The sequence below is a fragment of the Hibiscus syriacus genome, unplaced genomic scaffold, assembly GCF_006381635.1.
Source record: "Hibiscus syriacus cultivar Baekdansim isolate YM2019G1 unplaced genomic scaffold, ASM638163v2 tig00111342_pilon, whole genome shotgun sequence".
In the NCBI taxonomy this organism is placed as follows: domain Eukaryota; kingdom Viridiplantae; phylum Streptophyta; class Magnoliopsida; order Malvales; family Malvaceae; genus Hibiscus; species Hibiscus syriacus.
This window is the reverse complement of record NW_024063066.1, coordinates 1,239,718-1,260,559: the sequence shown is the minus strand read 5'-3', so window position 1 is coordinate 1,260,559 and position 20,842 is coordinate 1,239,718. Positions and strand designations below refer to the sequence as shown.

The following is a 20,842-nucleotide window of genomic DNA, read 5'->3' as shown; positions in this document are numbered from 1 at the left end:
AAAAACAGAAATTTGTTTTAATTGATATAATTATAAGTTAATGTCATTTTTAATATTAACACATTTCTTCTATATTAGTACACTCAAATAATATAAACAAAAATATAAAGCAATATTTTCATGGTCTATAAAATAGAAATATAAAAAATAGAATATAAACCGAAAATAAATGAACAAAAATAGAAATCGAAAAAAAAGAAATAAAATACCAGAATATACAACATAATTCTTAAGAATATACCTCTTTGGGATCGTTGCTCAGTTTGATCTATTTGTAATTCTCTTGTACAATAAACAAATAATTTGTTAGAATATTTAATAAAAATAAAAAAATAGAAAATAAAAAATAGAATAATATACCTGGAAAGTTTAACTCATAAGAATGACTATCCATCGAACCTTAAAAAAAATCAAAAGGTTAGATTGAAACAAAGAATAACAGAAAGTCAAGAGTCAAAAATAAGAAAAAGAGGTGTTAGGGTTTTTTGTCCTTATTTTAGGATTTACAGATGGTCAAGAGTCAACAAAAAATAACAAAAGGTCAATAAAAGATTGAATGGTTTATTTAGGGATTAACATATAAAGATAGGGGTTAGGGTTTGTGTTTGATCGAGAAAAATAGAAATCGAAGGAAGAGTTGTATTTATTTTGGAACGAATAATTTATTTAGGGAAGAATAGATGAATAATAGGGGTTAAGGTTTGTGTTGAACTATGTTTCGATATAACAATTTAAGGCAAAATGGTTTTTGGACTTGAATTGAATTTACAAAATGTTTTTGGCAAAAACTCCCCCTTAATAAAATGTTTAATGAAAAAGATACTAGTTGTTGGAAAACATATGAAAATGTTAAACTCCCCCTTTTTCATTAAGAAATTGAATTTTTCAAACTAAACTTCTCCCCCTTTTTGTTATATCAAAAATAATTCGATCTTTGAAGTTTAAAATAACTTTGGAGAGTAAGTAGTAAATTTTACATTTAAAAATAATTTGAAAAATCAAAGCTCCCCCTCAATAAATGTATTCCAAACAAAATTAAGTTTTTAAGATCTTGACACTTAAACAAAATATTGAATTTCTAAAAAGAATAACAAACATGTTTGTAGCACATGAAATTCAATATATCTAAGTCTAAAATACTTTATGCAATACCAATTGTTGAAATTTGATATTAATACCAATTGCTAAAATTAAGTGCATTTGCATAAAGTTTTCCAAAAATGTTATGCAATTTTAAAAATTTGATATCAATTGCTAGAGAGATATCATTTTCATTTAGACCACATGCAAAAACATTCAAATTTAGGCCAAAAATTAAAATTTATAAAATCAAAGTAGTTTGAAATTTGATATCAATTGTTAGAGAGATATCATTAGCATTTAAAACCAATTTTGACCAAAATTAATTATGATGAACTAAAAATTCTCAAAAATAAATGTTCATCATAATCATCTTTTTAACATACATGAGATTAAAACAATGATGCATAATCATTTAAAACCAAAACTCATGCATGCTTAAAATCAAATGAGAAACCAAATAACCAAAATTAAAAGCATTAAGCTTAGAGGTTACCCATTCCTTTTTCATGTGTGGCTAGAGCATCTTGAATATCATCATTTTCATCACAATTGCTTCCACACACCTACAAGAGACATTTAAGTAGATTTTGGTATCCAAATTGCTTTGGATCCTTGAACGTTAGTTACAATGCCCCTTATTCCTTTTGGAACCCATACTTGCCTAATTTTAAAATGTTTTCCTTTCTTCAAAGGACAAGTATGTTTCATATGACCATGATAATGGCAATGTGAGCATTTTGCCATTTTTAAACATAATAGATTGTTTTTAGAAATTAATTCTTTTTCTTTTGTTAAGCTTTTAAGCTTAACTTCTAACTCAAAATTTTTCTTTTCTAAATCATTTATTTTGATTTTTGAAAGTTCTAAATCATTTTTCAAAATTTCATTTTGATTTTCAAAATCAACTCTAGCTTTCAAAATTGATTTATTTTCAATTTTGAGTTTTAAAATTAATTTCGTATATTTGGAATTCATGGTCTTAAATCCCAAATACAACCTATTATAAGCATCTTGTAACTCATCAAAAGTAAATGAATTAAATTCATTTGAGTTAGAAGATACCTCGAATTCTTCTTGAGTGGTCATGAGGCATAGGTTGACTACTTCATCTTCATCATTGGAATCATCTTCATCACTCCAAGATGCAACAAATGCCTTCTTCCCCTTTTTCTTTAGAAGATGACATTCATACATGACATGCCCCTTTCTTTGACAATCAAAACATACCGGGGGACTCTTCTTCTTGGTTGATTCATGTTTCACTTCCTTGGAAATCATGAATCTCTTGAGTTCCTTCAAGAGCTTGACCATCTCTTTTTTTTGTTCATCATCGTCTTCACCCACCTCATCACTTGAATCTTGATAGCTTTCATTGATGCCTACGTCCTCATTCTTCTTCTTCTTCTTCATGTTTTTCTTCTCTTCCCTTTCTTCATCTTCCTTCACCATCATCTCATGAGTGAGAAGGGAACCAATTAGCTCGTCGAGAGTGAGAGACTTTAGGTTTCTTGCTTCGATAATGGTTGTCTTCTTTGATTGCCACTCCTTTGGAAGAGAGTAAATCATCTTCCTCACAAGCTTCTCATTTGGGATTACTTCTCCATATCCATTGAGATCGTTGACAATCATAGAGAATCTATCCGTCATAGCTTTGATGTTTTCCAACAACTAGTATCTTTTTCATTAAACATTTTATTAAGGGGGAGTTTTTGCCAAAAATATTTTTTCAAATGTTTAAATATATCAAAAAGGGGGAGATTGTTGAACTATGTTTCGATATAACAATTTAAGGCAAAATGGTTTTTGGACTTGAATTGAATTTACAAAATGTATTTGGACTTAATTGAATTTATTCAAAATTTACAAAAATAATTCAAAGTTCTTTTAATTTAAAATTGAGCACAAAAATGTTTTTATGAATAGTAATTTACTATTTGAACAGTAAATTACTATTTGAACAGTAAATCACTGTTTGAACAGTAACCCCGAGGCTCAAAAATTCCAGTATGTAAAAGGGGGAACCGATTCCCCCCAAGGGGGTACCGATTCCCTCACTGTTCATCAGCCCAACGGTCATAATATTTGAATATTATGAAGGGGTATCGATTCCCTATGAAGGGGTACCGATTCCCCCCATTCTGGGCAGCCTATTTTTGCAGAAAAATCATTCCCAAACGACTCCAAAACATCCCCAACGGCTAGATATGACTTCAAACACATTTCAAGCTATAAATACAAGCTAAGGACACTTGAAGAAGAAAGAGAACAACTATCCAAGTAATCAAACACAAGAGAAGAGTTTTTCATTCTTATTTCATCTTTCTCTTGTAAATATTTTGTTCTTGTGAGCTTAATTCTTGTAAACACCTACCTTAGAGAGGTTTTATTGTTTACATCTTTTATCATTTTGTAAAGGGGAAAGGTTATAGCTTAGCCCGTGTAAAAGCTAGGGAAAGGTTCTAGTTTAGCCCGGAAAAACTAGGGAGTTGTAAGGTTATCTCTTTGTCCTCAAAAGAAAGAACAAATTAGTGAATTTGTTGGAAAATCCTTGGTGAGGAGCTAAGGTAGTGGACGTAGACTTTGATTGAGAAAGTCGAACCACTATAAATCGCTGTGCAATTCTCTATCTTTCAATCTCCTTACTCCCTAAACACAAAACCGTTCCGACCCCTCTTTGCAAATCGTTCCGGTTGTCGTTTCGAGCTTCCGAAAATCCTAACAGTTTGTGTTTTGATCGAGAAAAACAAAAACAGAAGGAAGATTTGTGTTTATTTTGGATCGGATGGGTTATTTAGGGAATAATAAATGAATAACTAGAATTAGGGTTTATGTTTTGATCGAGAAAAACAGAAATCGAAGGAAGATTTGTGTTTATTTTGGATCGAATATGTTATTTAGGGAAGAATAAGGTTAGGGTTTGTGTTTTGATCCAAAAAACAGAAATCGACGGAAGGTTTGTGTTTATTTTGGATTGAATAGGGTTTTTAAGGATGAACAAATGAAGAACACAAATGGGTTTTTGTGTTTTGATCCAAAAAACACAAAAGGAATGAAGAATTGTGTTTATTTTGGATCGAATGGACTTTTTAGGAATGAGCAACTGAATAACACAATTCATTTTTGTGGTTTGATCGAAAAAATGAAAAGATTCTGGGAAAAATGTGTTTTCTAGAGAGATTGGAAATGTTTTTTTTCGAGAGAAGAAATCTAGAGAGAAATCAGAAAATGAACTAATTAAGTGAAAATAGAAATCATAAAATAGTATTTTTACACTAAATAATTTGGGCGCCCGTGCTTTTATGAAGATAGTATCCTTGTCTCCATAATTTAAATTAATTTAATTTAATCCCCTAACTTATTTTAATTTCAACTTGGAATTTTATATTTATTTAATTTAGTCCCACAAATATATACTATATACTTATTTTATACTTATATTATATATTATAATACATTATAATTAAAATTATATTATATATTATATATTATAATACATTATAGTTTATAATTTATATATAAACTATAAGTATATATATAGTTTATATAATATAGTTTATAGTATATATATAATTTATATATAGTTTATATAACATAGTTTATATATAGTATATAGTTTATATATATTATATAAATAAACTATACAATTTATAGTATATATGATTTAGGGTTTAATATATAGTTTATATATAATATAGTTTATAGTTTATATATAGTATATAGTATTAATGTATACTTATAATGTATGCATAATATACTTATATTAGTTTATATATATATATACTTATATAAGTATATACGTATAATATACGCATAAATATAACATTATATTTTACAATTATTTGGAAATAACATTAAATTGAAGATTATAATATATTTAAATTGTTTTAATTTTTTCCTCAACTTTTAAAATGAATGCAATTAAGTTCATTTTTTTAATTCCAATTTTATATTTTACAATTATTTGGATTTGGTCCCTACATGTTCTGTAATTTAGTTAAATTTTAATTTGTAATTTCATATTTGTTCAATTTAGTTCTTAAAATTATATGAGCTTTTCAAATTGGCCCATACTTATTTATATTTCAATTTGATCCCTTATACATGTGTGTTGTTTAATTTATTTATATTTTTGTTTGTAATTTCTTCTTTGTTCAATTTATTCCTAAAAATTATATTTTTATTAAATTTTACTCACAATCATTTATATATGTATATATATATATATATTAATTTACTCCAACATATACAATTATAAATTACAATTCGTCGTTCATGAAAAGCACAAAAATAATTAACCCAAAAATTACCTGACCTGAAGTCAATTCGTACCCGGTAAGATCCGACCTGAATTTTGTCTGTCAATGATGTCACCCGATCTAAACGAGAACCGACCTGAAGTCCATCCAAACCTGAATTGACCAGGAATTTAACTGTTTCAGACCTGAACTACCATCGATCCAAACTGAATCTAACTCGATTCAAACCGAAACTGAATCTGATGTTAAAATCAACTTAAAAATTACCCGAATTGATTTGACCTGGACCCGACCTGATCTGAGTCGAACCATCAATTTGACCTGACATGACCTGTATCCAATTTGACATGACCTAATAGAATCTGAATGAAACTTGAACGATTACATGATTTCACATCCTTAAATTCCCCATATATCCATATTTCATAAGTTGTGAATTATGATAATCGTTAGACCAAAGTTAGGTCATTAAAGTAGGGATGGACCCCATTGAATTATTTCTTAATAAGTGAGAAACTTGAGTCACAAATATGGGAAAAGAAAAGCTTATTATATTGATGTTCAGAATAACAAAGGAATATTACAATGGAGTTTATGGGAATAAAATTAATTTTACAGCTCATTTCTTCATTGTCAATGGTAGGGAGCATAAAGAAAGGAGGTCCAATCTTCAATGGCAGTTATTTTTTTTCCTGAAAGGTTCAAAGGCATTTATTTGTTGGGTGGGAAGTGGGAACTTTTGCTTTCAAGTTATCATGGCAATTTTTTAGGGTTTCTTAAAACCCTAATTTGATTGAACAAGGAATTGTGCCGGGTTACATGAATTTCTTTTTGATAAGGAATTGGTGGGTCATGGCATCCCACAAACTCCCAAAAGGAAGTGTGCTTAAACCATTCACCTTGAAATCATATCTAACACAATGACATCCTTTTTTATTTTATGCCCTTTATGTGGGAATTTCAATGACCTGCCAATGCCATGAGACTACCTTTTTTTATACATAGGATCACCATTGGGTGGAGTAAGGCTAAAGATTAGAGAAAAAGGCACTTATTTATTGCAAATGAGATAGATTGTTGTGCAAGTGTAAACATCAGCTTTATCCACTAACTCAATGAATCCATGTGCCCTATGACCACAGGGATCTCGGTGGTTGTGGATGCTAGCCAAACTCCCTCCTCCTTGGGTAAAAATCATCATGATTCACTCTCTCTCTCTCTCTCTCTCTCTCTCTCTCTCTCTCTCTCTCTCTCTCTCTCTCTCTCTCTCTATATATATATATATATATATATATATATATATATATATATATCCTCTCTTTATCATTATTCATGCGTGGAAGCTTTGTCTAAAAGATGTTTGTAAATAGTTCCATCTTGTCAACCTTAGGCAACCATTGTAAAAATCCAACCACAAATCATTCACGTAGTTTTGTTGGGGTGAAGGAAAGTTGGCAGACATGATATCTAACAAACACAGGTCTTCATGTCTAATAGCACAAATGTCTCAAGTTGAGTTGAGTTAGATTTCGTTCCGATAATAAACTACAATAAAATTTATTTATTTTATTCACCATATTTGAGTTAGAGATCTTACTTGAGTGGTCGCAGTCTCTTTACTAATTGACCTAACAAGCATTGAATAGGATACTCTAATATTATTGGATTGGACAGACTACAGCTACAACACCTAAAAATGTTAAAGTGATTTCCTGATGTAAGTGCAATGACTGGTTTCAAGAAAAAAGATAAATGGTCTGTACTATGTTCTTTTCATCTGTATTACCCCCATTTTCTGTCTCCTTTTGTCTTTTCCCCCCTTTCTTTCAAAGCTGTACATCCCAACATTGTCAAATACATGAGCATGGAGTTGAAGATGACATTACAAAAGAATCAGCCATCTCAATATGTATGGTACTATTTGTCCAGCATCACAAATGCATGATAATAACATATTGTGCTGTCCCGATAGACAATTCACCATGCATATGCAGAGGGTGAGGGCAAAGATTTTGGACCACCAATAATGGAATGGACCATGCAAAATTCTTGTCCCTATAAAAATCACAACTCCAGATGATTTTGACATCAACATGCTTTTCTGCACTCATTATATATATATATTGAAAGAAACTGTGTTTATGCAGTGTTCAAATTCTCTATCTAGCTATATGACAGCTTGACCAGCTGCCCCCACTTTAATGGTACTGTTATCTGTCTAATCAATCTTTATTTTTTGCTCCTTATAGTGGAAGGATCAGTGCAAAATCTTAAAGATTACATCAAATGATGAAACATCTTTCATCATTCAATCAATCAAACATGTTGGAAGGTGCAAGGTAATTTCAAGCATGTGAATATAATTAAACTCTAGCATCTACTTTTTTGTTTATCTTTCACATGATAGGGAATTATTTTTGGTGTTTTGTCTTCTAATAGGAGAGGATGCTAAATGCTACCTGTTAAAAGTCATGGGCCCTATCATAACAGGTTTTCAGCAAGTTGTTTATTATTTTTTCTATATTATCAACTGCTTTTCTAGAAATAGTTGGAAACTTACAAATAAAAACTACCAACTATGGCTATTAGGCCCTATTTTTTCAAATTATGTATCAGCACGAGGATAAGACAACATTGTTAAGTTCTATCTATCATGTGACATGGTAACAACCTGTTGTTTTTTTAACAGTAATAGGGTTAGGCTTGCCTATATTTAACGAAAAGCCAAAAGGGTCATATGGAAAACAACAGAAGAGGGTGTGGGTTAATAAATACAAGAGGGGCCTTGGAATTGGGATCCGCCATGAATGGTATTTAATTATTACCTGACTTCTCTGTTAATCAGACCCACTGGCTTTGTTTATTCAAATCTGACCCTCAGTGTTATAATGAAATGGTGGACAGTGATGACACATGCTAGATACCCGCCCACCCACCCGTTGGACCCTTTCATTATTCAGCGAAGCAGACATAGATGTTGTAATAATGAAAGGCTCATTTATTCTACACAGCAAGGCATACAAAAAAAATATCTGTTTGTTTCTCACCAGTCATCATTCTTTTCCTAAAAAAAACTATAGCAGACCATGATGCATCAGATATATATAGTTTTGGATAGGCCTGTAAATGAACTGAACGTTCAGCGAACTGTTCATGAATCGAGCGGCGGGAAGTTCGTTTATGTGTGTTTATTTATTAAATGAACGAATATAAACAAGATTTTGTGTTCATTTAATTAAATGAACGAACATGAACATATGTCTCGATCGTTCATTTACGCTCGGTTATGTTCGTTTATGTTATTTCGATTATGTTCGTTTATGTTCATTCATTTATGTTTAACCCAATCTTCTTAAATCAATTTTGGGACCAATTTGTAAGTATCTTAAAAATATTAATTAATCTGTTATTCTGATGATCAACTCCATAATTAACCTAATTTTATTTGGAAAACCCAATAATATTAACATGGTTTAGTTATTTTTTAACGATCCATAAGCTGCATACCTAGCACCGTCAACATCCACTGCGCCGGAACCCTATGTGACTACGTCACCAGTTGGTTATCCGATGAGCAAAGAGGAGTCCCCAGAAACCGATTGCTTTCGAAACCAAGTCCAAATGTGATGGATTCCGGAAGGGATGTTAAGTATTAAGCACCGTTTCTTCTACTCAAATAATCTTATTTTCTTTCATATATAATGGAGTATTTGAATTTACAAGTAAATAGTGATCAACCAGCAACTCAAGTCAACTTACTTTGAACTCAAGAACCCAATAATAGTGAGGCCTTATTCCATAGGTTGAGAAGTTCTTTAACGCGTTTCATCAAACAAATTTTGTGCGCCATCCGGATATGGAAGTTTAGCCAGCTCAGAAAGAATGGTTTTTGATGTATGAGTTGGTGTGAACAATAAACCAACCTACTTCTCTCATCTCCCAATTTTCAACTTCTACATAGCACGAAGCTAAGGACATGTTTGTTTGATCCCCAAGGATTAAGGTCGGCAATCACATGAAACACAATTTGTGTTCATCTCGACTGTTGTTGAAGGAGAGAGGAAGAAAGAAAGTGGAGGAACGTTATGCAATCCCACATCAGTAGCAAACAAGCAGCTCGGGGTTGGTAACTTATATAAAAGAAGATGGGGGAGAATAGGTTTAAGCATCTTTGCACTTGGGGCAATGTTGAGCTTGAATCGAGCTCAGAATCGAGCTCAGAATCGACCTTTAATCGAGCTCAGAATCGAGCTTCAATCGTGCTTGAGTCTCGAGTTTTAATCGAGCTCTTAAATTTTTTTTTGAGTTCGAGCTTTTTCGAGTTTGAGTCGAGTTTCAATATTATATTTTGAGTCGAGCTCGATAATTTTAAGCTCGAGAGTTTTCGAGTCGAGTCGAGCTGACTTTGAAAGTTTTCGAGTTCGAGTCGAGCTCAGCAATACTCGAGCTCGAATCGGCTCATTTACACCCCTAGGTAGGGTCTCCAACGTTTATGTTCGTGTTCGTTTATGTTAGTGTTCGTTTATGTTCGTTTATTTATTAAATGAACGAACATGAACAAGTTATATTCCTTAATAAATGAACATGAACAAAAAAAATTATTCGTTTATGTTCGTGTTCGTTTATGTTCGTTTATTTATTAAATGAATGAACATGAACATACCTCCGTTCGTGTGCGTTCGGTTCGTTTACAGGCCTAGAATTCTCTATATGCTAGAAGTTATGGGTTCCAATTATACCTTTCTTCAAAGCCAAAGAACAAAATCTTGAAACAAGTTATAAGGTATTGTTTAAGAGCCTGAGACATTGAAAAAAGTTGAAGGGTGTATATTGTAGAACAATCATTCAATCACTGATAACTAAGTTCAGGATTAAAATAATAATACATAAATACACATTAATTTTGATGCCATGAAATGGGTGAAAGATCAAGGTTGGTGATTTTTCTTCAGAGAATATATGCCTTTGAAAGAGTGCTACTGCAGGTGTTGAAGCGCATGCAGATGATTTCCCATTTTCGTAAAACAAAGTTATTGTTTTTTTCTCATGCCTAATGCTACCGAAGAAACTTTAAGGCCTATTTTAAGCCTACTGGTAACAGAGAGGAGTTTAGTGCGTGCAAGGCTGCTTTGAGGGGAGGATCAAAAAAGAAATGTTGAATAATAACATTAAAGTGGGATTTTTCTTATCCTCAAAACATGCCCACCTAATAGAAAGATACTCAACCCATTATTTCATCAATTCTATGGCTGACACAGGCATTCAACAGTACATATATGCAAGTACCAAGTCAACTTTTAATAGGTAAAAAAGCTTTTAAATGAAGCAAAAAGGTTTAGGATTTAGGCTTTTCTTTAAAATATTCGTGTTCGATGTATGTATTAAACACAAAATCGAGTACGAGAACTCTTACATTCATCCCAGATCGAATAACATAGCCTGCCAAAGATAGAATTAGGTAAAGTTTGAACAAAGTAAAAGAAGTTGAACATAACACCATTTGTTCATGTTGTATGAATAGAACACTTTCAACTAAAGGGAATATTGGCATATAACTTTAGTGTCAAAGAACTAAATATCATGAAAGTTCTAAATTTTAGAATGCACTATGTTGTCAGCAAGTGGAGTATTCTTAACTATCAGTGATGCTTTATACCTTCACTTTATTTTTTTTGCTATTTTATAGTCCTTTCCATATCAGTTCCCACAATAACTATCATTTCATACCATCATGGATAACTTTATTGCAAAACACAAATCTTGGCGATGGGTGGTTAAAGTGTAACCATTAAAAAAGGAATATGTTTTCAGTCAAATATGATTGCCTTCATTTTGAAGAATGCCATCATTCCAGCAAGTGTAAGGCTGCAAGCATGATGGCAACTGCAGTGAAAGTTCATAAATTCCCCAGATTTCAGTATAGTTTTATCTTTCCACAAAGTCTGTTCATGAGAATAAAACAAAGCTAAAGAAGAACATGATTACAACCATCAATGGGTACTACTTTGCGTTTACATGGCTAAAGTATTGAACAGTTCTATCATGCATATTATCAAACACATGGATGAGTGATTTGATCTCAGACCAAAGAGACATCATTTCAATGTAAACAGAGGACACATACATCATCACAAATTACTACTGATCATTAATAGATGGAAAGGAAAATACTCATAGGCACTAATTGCTTAAGGTCTAATGCATTTTTACCACTTCATCATGAGTTCCTATAAGCACTTCAGATATTTGTTTCATATGCCATTTATTTATGGTATATGCATCTTTTGCTTTACATGCTGATGATGTGCAGTCATAGTCCACATACTAAAAACTAATGCGGGATTTTGTAAAAGACAATAAACTTGAACTTCAACGATTAAGATTAAGCAGTAATCTACGAAATACATACCTTGGAAGCAACGGTTCAATGGCATAGGCATTCTATCAAAAGTAAGGGGTAAATGAACCGAGTTTGAATGGATAAAATTATGTTCATGTTCATTTATTTTTGAAGTCGTTCATGTTTGAATCGTGCTCATATTCAGTTATTTATTTTTGAAGTCGTTCATTTTTGTTTGTCTAGTGTTCGCGAACATTTTCATTTAATGTCTAGCAACTAATACTCTCTTTTTATTTGCAAGCCAAAGAAAATAATGACATTTCGCCGCTAATCCTTAAATTCCTTCACCTCATACTTTTAACTCCAAAGTTTACATTATGTTTAATTTAATACTTATTTTCACCAATATTTGAAATATAAATATTAAAAGGGAAAGGGAAACCGAGTAAACGGACTTGTAAACGAGTCGATAGACGAACTTGTTCGCGAATATGAATAAAAATATATAGGAACACCTTGTTCATTTACACCCCTTATCAGAATGACTATAACTTAAAAATTGCTTCAGCTATCTAGAATCACTTGGGGCCAAAGCTTATAGAATTTCATACTCTGCAATAATTAACTCTGAGTTTAAGAAATGGTCAATGGACTGCTACCAAATAGAGTTTATGACATCAGGGTCATATCCAAATTGAATAGCATACACTCTAACCATACACATTTGTGGCCGAAAAGAGCTGAGCCCAAAACAGACCATTTTTGAGGCCTGGGGGTTTATCATTTTTCACATTCAGATATGCTTCTACTTTCATAACTTCATTTGAAACTTTAAAGCTTCACTTTTTACTTGATGCACATGCAATTTTAGTAACCTTAAAACTACTCATAAAACCTGTAAACAAAGTAGGCATACAAAGATAAAAATATTATAAGTTCTGTTGGTAAAATATACTGCAAAACTACACCGTTAGCACTGACTGAAAATATAAACAGTAATTAAAAGGAACAGATTCGTAAATTGTGTCGTGGTATAACCACTGCCTTAGAAACGAATTCGCCCCGATGTGTGTAATCGCTGCAGTAGGCGGACCGTCCTCCGAGGTTAACACGGTCGCTCCGAATTCCGTACACCCGAAATCGGAGTGGACTGCCGGTGGTATTGCTCTTCTTATCGGAAAGCACACAGAGAGAATATTTAGAAAATACTTGGAGAGTGAATTCTGAATGTTGAGAGTGAGTTGAGAAGCTGAATATAACCCTCTATTTATAGGCTAGAAATAGAGTTAAAATCGTCTATAAAATTTCAGGATTAAATCTCTTATTTTGTAATAGCTGAAACGTCTAGATGAATCTGACTCAAAAATAGTCCAGCTTCATTGCATCATTATTCAGCTGTTATAACTCCCGAAATTATATCATGTAAACCCTGCAATTAAATCAAATAACTCTTGTAACTCTTGATATTAACAGTTTGTCTCCTCTGTACAAAGCTGGAAATCAGTCCAGATACATCTTAACGTTTTTGATTTAATTTAAGAAAAGCTGTTTAATTTCTGATAACTGTCATAAACCAGCTGTTATCATTTAAATTTAAACAGTCCTCAGTAGCTTATAAATATCAGTTGAAATCTTTCACATATTTCCATTTGTTTCTTTCAAAGATAAATTCCTCAAGAATTTTCTCTAAAAATATAGTATCCGAGCGGATGTGTCGAAGATACGTATTACCACGACCACGAGCCGAGCCGTGTCGAGACGGACGGACGGCGGCGGCGGTGCGTGAGAGTCCCCTTGTTCTCTATCACTCAACAAGGAAGTGGGAAAGCCAAGCCTTAAATACTATTTCCAATAGTGTTTCCAATACTATGTGGGATTGAGCATTACCAACAAGAAGTATATACTATGTTCAACAATAGCTTTTATAGATTGTGGATATGGAGTTTTCCCATTTTGAGAATCATTCACTTTTTTCAATTAGATTGTGGAAATAGAGATTTTCAAGTGTCTAAAGCAAAAACATGGGGAACACTACGAAGCATTCATGTGGAGTAAATTAGTTCCTGTGGCCGGAGATGTTGCCCATCCTACTCTTGGGATACTACAAGATTTAGCTGTTGAAATTGCCTAACATGTCCAAATCATTGTCAACATCACAGGTGACACAGCATTCGATCAAAGGTTAGATCATAAAACGGACATGGAAGATACGATATATATTTTGATAATAACAAAGTGAAATGATTTTGCAGATACGATGTTGCTCTTCAAGCAACTGCAATGGGATCTTGCAAACTATTGAATTTCGCCAGCAAGTGCAGAAATATCGAGCTTTTCGTGCATACATCATCAGGTATGAAGAAAAGAATATATATTTTGCTATTCTTTTGATATCTAAAAGTGGAACGTTGTTTGTTATGAGAAAATTTTCAGGCTCTGCTAAAAGATATTCAAGAGAAGGAAGATTCATGGAGGAAAAGGAATGTTTTAGTCCGACAGATAGCATGGGAAGACAAGTATGTGTTCTGTCTGTAACAACCGTGTTGGAGAAAGAGACGAAGTGGGCTTCGGATTACAAGAAACTTGTCAAACCCAACGAAGTGGTTCCAAAGATGAAACGATTAGGGTTGATAAGGTGATGATGCCTGTCTTGAATATATAAAATAATTTAAGTGTTGAATAAACAGGGAAAAAGAATATGAGTGGCAGAATACCTATGGGTTTACAAAGGCTCTGGGAGAGATGTTGATTGAGAGTATGAGAAGCAAAATATCATTGCCCATTTACTTGCCCTACGCCTTTCATACTTGCTGATACAACCCCATATTTGTTGATAAAAAGTATGCATATTTTAACTGTATTAACCATCCAAGGAATTAAGTTCATTTACAAAAAATGATTGGTAGGTTGGATGACAATAAAACCCGAGGTTTGATAGAAAGCATGTCGGAAGAGGAGAAGAAGAAATTTGGATATGATGTGAAAAGAATAGACTGGAAGGATTACATTGTGAATGTCCATATTCCTGGCTTAAGGAGCCATGTCTTGAAAGAGAAGCCCTCATCCAAAATCTAAATATTTTTTTTTAGAAATTATTCTAAACTATTCAGATTTCATATCATCTTTGTAAACACTGTTATTATTCCATGGCATATGGCATAAACACTTATTTTTTTATTACAGTCCTTATGTGAAACTAAGTAAAGTCATCAGTAATAATAACATTATAAATCAACCATGGAAGACGGTGGTTTCAATCTTCTTGCTGATGTAGTTCACCGGAGCATCGAACTTGGTGAAAAGCCTATAGGAAGAGACCAGTGACAGCGCCGCATAGCAAAGCACCGTGACAAATGTGATGATCACAGACGTTGTGGCTTTGTGACAGAAACCGGCAAATGAGCCACAAGCAGCACTCCATGTGATGGCCGAGTCCCCTTTGTTCGCCAAGTAAAGCACCTCCGATGAAACGGCGGCCGCAGCCAGGATTACGTACGTTAGAATCTGCAGGAACATAAAAAACCAGATGAAAAACATCCATTATGAGGTTTTAGCTGATAAATGGTTGGTTTGATTAATGAGAAATGAGTTGAATTAGATGACCTGTTCGAGGAGGAAGAAAGTCCAAGCTCTAGGCATAGTGGAGGACGAGGCCTGGCTGCTATAACAGCTGAAAGAAGGGAATAGCCTGCACAAATTCCATTTGCATGCACCAGATACCTGAAAATGGTGAAACCCCAGTTAATTCTTTTAAATGTGATGATGGGAAATTAGCGTTTTCACACTTAATTGAAACTTTATCATTATATGAAGACCAAAAATGTAATTTTACCATTATCTAAATTTAAAATTTCAAGCCTTCTAAAATAGCATTTTCACCATTATACATATATGGCAAGTCTTAACTAAAGTAAGCATTTGATCCAGTTGAATCAAGTCAAAAGAATTGAGTTAGTCAAGCTGAATCTTATTTTATAACTCAAATTTTATTTAAATTTTTTAGTCGAATCGAGTTTATAAAATTCAAGTGAGGTCAAATCATTTAGATTTTTGTTTTCGTATCTTCGGTTAACATAGTGCTTATTCCTTTCTTTTTAGGAGTTTTATTCTGCCGTGGCCTTGTTAGAGTCCGGTGGTGCAGTTTGGAGCCTCAAGGAAGAGGGTGCTCGTGCGATTGGAGTTCATTGTTAAATCGATGTTTCATGTTAGCCGCTATCTTGTCGTGTGATCCTTCTACCTCGGACAATTTCATCCGATGGTTTTGTTGTATGCGTTTGGTTCCCTGCTAGGCTTCCACTCATTTTGTCGGTCAGTTTGTGTTGGTTCCATATTGTGTCGGATTGGGGATTGTGGTAGGGTGGGGGTATGGTATGTATGTTGTTATGTGTGTAGTTCCTTTTTGAATTTCATTCAGAGGGTAGTGTGTAGCTACATTGATGTAGTATGTTTCGGGCTGTTCTAGTGGTGTAGTTCCCGGCTGTTGTTCTTGTCGTTCTAGGGTTCATGTTAGACCTTCTTCCATCCCAAGGTTCACTCTTTTTCCTCTACTTAGGATTAGAAAGGTTTTTTAATGAGATCCTTGGGGTGGTGTACTTTGTGAATTCTAATACAAAGTAACCATTTTTCAAAAAAAAAATTTATAATATTATGATACTAATTGATTCTAATTTAAATAACTTTCTAAAATCATATACGGTATGCACATGTATTTCTTTATTTCTTTCCATATTTTATATACATATATCATCAAAATTATGAAACTTGACTCATACTTGAAAATCAATCAGCTGATTAATAAAAATTTCGAATTATCTGAGTCATATTTATAACTTCAACTTCATTTAAAAAAATTTAGGCAAATTTATAAAATTACAAATCAATTCAAATCAAATAAAAATTTTAACATTAAATCAAGTTAAAAAATATTTTGATCACCTTAATAACCCTAAATTGGATAGTATATAAACTATAGTTGGCCCCTTATTGACCTTGTGGATTTTTATTTAAGGTAAACTACGTATTCAACACCTAAACTATCAATTTTAGTCCGTTTTAGTACCTAAATTTTCTTCTTTTCTCTCTCTCAAAATCATACCTAACGTTTAGTTATCATTTCATTTTAGTATCTTGTTGTTAAAAACTTAACGCATTTAGTACCTAAACTATTAGTTTTGGTCTGTCTTAATACCTAAACTTTAAATTTTGAACGGGAGTACTAAAATAAACAAAAACTAAACTTTAGATATAATTTTTTTTTGAAAGTTTAGATACTAAAGCAGATCAAAAGTGATTTAGTACTAATCGTATAATTTACCCTTTTATTTAACACCTTAGTGAAAGACTTGGGTTCAAGGTTATAATGCCCTATTTCTCTTTAGGAAGTCTCAAGTTCTTGGTAGTGTTAAGTGCAGTGGGTGCTGTTTATCTAGTCACTTACCGGAGAATCATATGAATTTGTAAAATTTTAAGTAAATTCTATGTCTTATCTTTATATAGTGAGAAAAAGGGTACAAATAAGAACCTGAAAGCTCCATGATCCGAGTAGGAAACCGAGCCAAACTCGACTGAGAGTTCTTGAGCATCACAACGAGTGCAGCAACCCCTAAAGCCATGGGCACCAACCGCAGCTTGGTCTCGGTAGTTCTCATGCTAGTGTTCATTTCTTCTTCTTCATTTCCATTTCTTGAAGACAACCCCATTAAAGCCATTGGAGACCTTGTTGTAGCAGCACCAGCAGGAACACCATTACCCTTTTCAATACTCTTCTCCATTATTCTCTTCTTCTCCTTCTCCTTCTCCTTCTCCTTCTCCTTCTCCTTCTCCTTCTCCTTCTTCTTCCTCCTCCTTCTTCTACTCGGAAACTATATGTGTAGTGGTGTGGATGAATGGCCTTATTAATGGGGTTTAGGTTCGGAAACTATATGTGTAGTGTTGTGGATGAATGGCCTTATTAATGGGGTTTAGGTGAGGTAGAGGGTGCAATCAATGAATGGCATTCAAGGCATGCAGGCCACGCTTTCCTATGTGCATTAACTAAAAACAAGCCTCTCTCTCTCACACATGGTTGGTGTTATGGCTTGGTTACCATCTTCCATGCTTCTCTTCCTTCTCCCATCAAATTCCCATTATGCATGAATTTCATTTCACTACCGGCTCTCCATTTCCATTTATCATGTGTCCAATTCAAGCATTGAAATGACTTTTAAGTAACTACTTTAGTGTCCTTATCAATTCGAATCTATCTAGCTAATGGTCCTCACTTCAATATTGCATTGACTTCCTTTTCCTTCTTGTTCGGGACTCACTAGAATCCTCGCATATGATTCATAGGCCAGAGGAAGCCTAACCCAGACCCCATGACATGAATACAGTTACCCATTAGCTTAATCAATCATACTTTTGTCTATTGGGTTCGAATGATAACAAACTTGATAATGCCTAAAACAAAATTTAAGTTTAAATCTTATCGGCACTATAAGAAAATGTATTTTAAGTGATATTAAGAATTGCCACTAAAAATATCAAATAAGAAAATGTATTTTAAGTGATATTAAGAATTGCCACTAAAAATATCAAATTTAGTCGGTGAATATCATAGTGACAATTTTTGAATCGTCACTTGTCATCACTAATAATCCCGTCACTATTATATTAGTGGCGACTTTAATGAAATTTGTCACAATTATGATTTTTGTGACTACATTTTTTGACATAAATAGATTAATAAGAAAATTTAGACATTGAGACCTTCAGGAAAAGAGTGCAACGTCTAACCAGTATGCTAAGAAAGAAATATAAGCTTTTGACAAAAAAAGTATATTTAGGCTAAACTATTGTTGGAATTATTTTTTAAATTTTATGAAAATATATTAATTATAATTATAATATTTAAATGAATTATTTTATGATTTATCATATGAAATATGTTTGTGGATGGAAAATATAAAAAATAATTAGATTAGTTTTAAAATATAAACATAAAAATATTAAGATTTAAATATGATAATAACAAGTGTTCTTAAATTATATTTAATAGAATAAAATAAAATGATACACTTACTAGTAAAAAAATATTATTGTCACAATTATAAATAATAACAGTGATCACTTAATATGTTTTAACTATTACATTGTTTTCTGTGAAAAGAAGTTGGTGTCAATTGAAACATTTTTTTTAATGACCAAATAGAAATACGGCACAATTATTCACTTCGGTAGTGACAAAAACAATTATCGTCATAAATCACTAACTAAGACCAGTAACAAAATATTTTCGTCACAATTATGAATAATAATATTAACTATTTTATATTTTGTCACTATTACAATTTTCTCACAAAAAATAAGTTAGTGTTGATTCAAACATTTAATTAGTGATTAATTGATACTTGACAACATGCTTTTGTCATAATAAAACACTACTAGTGACGAGTTACTTGTGATGCACTTAAATTTGTCACAATTATTACTTAAAGAGTGACTAAATAGAAATAAGTCACCATTACACATTTCGAAAGTGTTGAAAGAAATTTGTCAAGAATGACATATTTTCTGTGACGAAATTGTTCAATATTACAATTAAATGGTCGTTAAAGATCTTAGTTCTGAAAGTGAGATTAGGATAACTTTACTTCTATAGATTCCATACCCCCAAGTTTATGTACCTTCAAGTAGAAATCCATGGCTGACAACTGAAAAATTCTCCACAGCTAAATACAGTTCAAAGTTTTCACCTTTAGCTACATTTAACCTCAAAAGACTGTGATTACTAACAGGTTCTCCTAGATCAAACACTCTTGAGCTTTGAAAAAGTTCATACATTAAGAGTATCAATATCACTTACAATAATAACAAAAAGGTTTATTCAATCCAAATTCTCAAACGAATGCAGAACTCATACAGCAAGTTGAATATCGCCCACTTCAAGCTGAGCAGCAATCTCCTCCAATTGCTTCTTAACACTCATGTCAATCAATTTTGACCCTGAATTCCCATACCTGATTGTAAACCCAGCTACCAAACTTGGGTCGATCTTGGTTTTAATCCTTACGTTCTGTGCACCGGTCAGCTTCTGCACCTGTTTAGCAATCTGAGCCAGATGCTGAGACTCCAATGGCACCACCGAACTCACCACGGCCAACTCGGTATCCGTCAGCTTGTTGTAAACCATCTCAAACTCCTTGGCGATTTCTTTGATGAGGTCAATCCTCTTGGCGTCAACCAGGATGTTCAGGAAGTTTGCAGTGTGAGGCTGAAGCTCCGATGATTTGACGATCTCGTCCAAGACCTGACGCTTCTTGATGATATCCACGGTGGGGTTAGCGAAAAAATCGAGGACTTGAGCGTCGGAGAAGACTTTCTCGACTTTTTCGACGTCGGAGCTGGTGGTTTCGAGGGAATCGTTTGACTTGGCCACGTCGGCTAAAGCGGTGGCGTAGCTGGAAGCGGCTGTGGCGGACATTCTGGCGCCGCCGTGGAGAGGGCGAGAGGTGGTGAGTTTGAGGGAAGGGAAAGTGGCTGAGAAGGAGAGGTTGAGGGAGGGAACAGCTCTAGGGAGTTGGGAAGATGGGAGGAGCTTTGATTGAAGGGAGATTGATGGTTGCTGAAGGGAAGCCATGGATGAAAGATTGAAACTTTGGGTTGAAATTTGATTGAGAATTGAGATGATGAAGAGAAAGGGACGATCTTGATTTGTGATGAAATGGGGTTGTTGTTGGTTATCTTGAATTGGAGGAGGAAGGCCACTTATTGGATTGTGGAAGATAAAATGTAGACTCCCACGAACATATTACATACTTGGAGAGCCACTTAATTTGTAATATTTCTCTATAAATAGATTATTATTTTATTTAGTATCTCAATTATTAAAAATTATAAAAAGTTATTTTATTAAATCTTTCGACTATTAAAATTTATAAAAAAAATTATTTTACTATTTATTATGTTCTAAACTAGTAGTTTCCGTTAAAATATTGACGACAATCTGAGTTTGACATTAACTTACTGATTGAGATATGATAAAATTTAATATCATAATCTCAAACGATATAACAATTAATTTGAATAATCTCATAAAAAATTGAACCTAAATTAATTTGAATAAAAAATATAAATTAAGACATAACAATAAAAGAAGTTTAAAAAAAAACTATACTTACGACCC

The 20,842-nt window shown here is 33.0% G+C and overlaps 1 protein-coding gene and 1 pseudogene across 1 annotated transcript; both read right to left on the bottom strand.

The window, feature by feature from the left end:
* Positions 1-9,277: 9,277 nt before the first annotated feature.
* On the bottom strand, positions 9,278-20,428 carry LOC120159245 (ATP synthase subunit delta, chloroplastic-like). The gene is made up of 3 exons (XM_039169886.1): positions 19,563-20,428; positions 16,906-16,910; positions 9,278-9,289 (listed from the first exon to the last, which is right to left on the bottom strand). The coding sequence occupies exon 1, from the start codon at positions 20,294-20,296 to the stop codon at positions 19,574-19,576; it is 723 nt and encodes a 240-aa protein (XP_039025817.1). The 5' UTR covers positions 20,297-20,428; the 3' UTR covers positions 9,278-9,289; positions 16,906-16,910; positions 19,563-19,573.
* LOC120159246 lies at positions 14,818-17,464 on the bottom strand (annotated as a pseudogene).
* Positions 20,429-20,842: the final 414 nt, after the last annotated feature.

Excerpts from the sequence above, each read along its gene's own strand:
- LOC120159245 (XM_039169886.1), bottom strand. The coding sequence starts at position 20,296 with ATGGCTTCCCTTCAGCAACCATCAATCTCCCTTCAATCAAAGCTCCTC.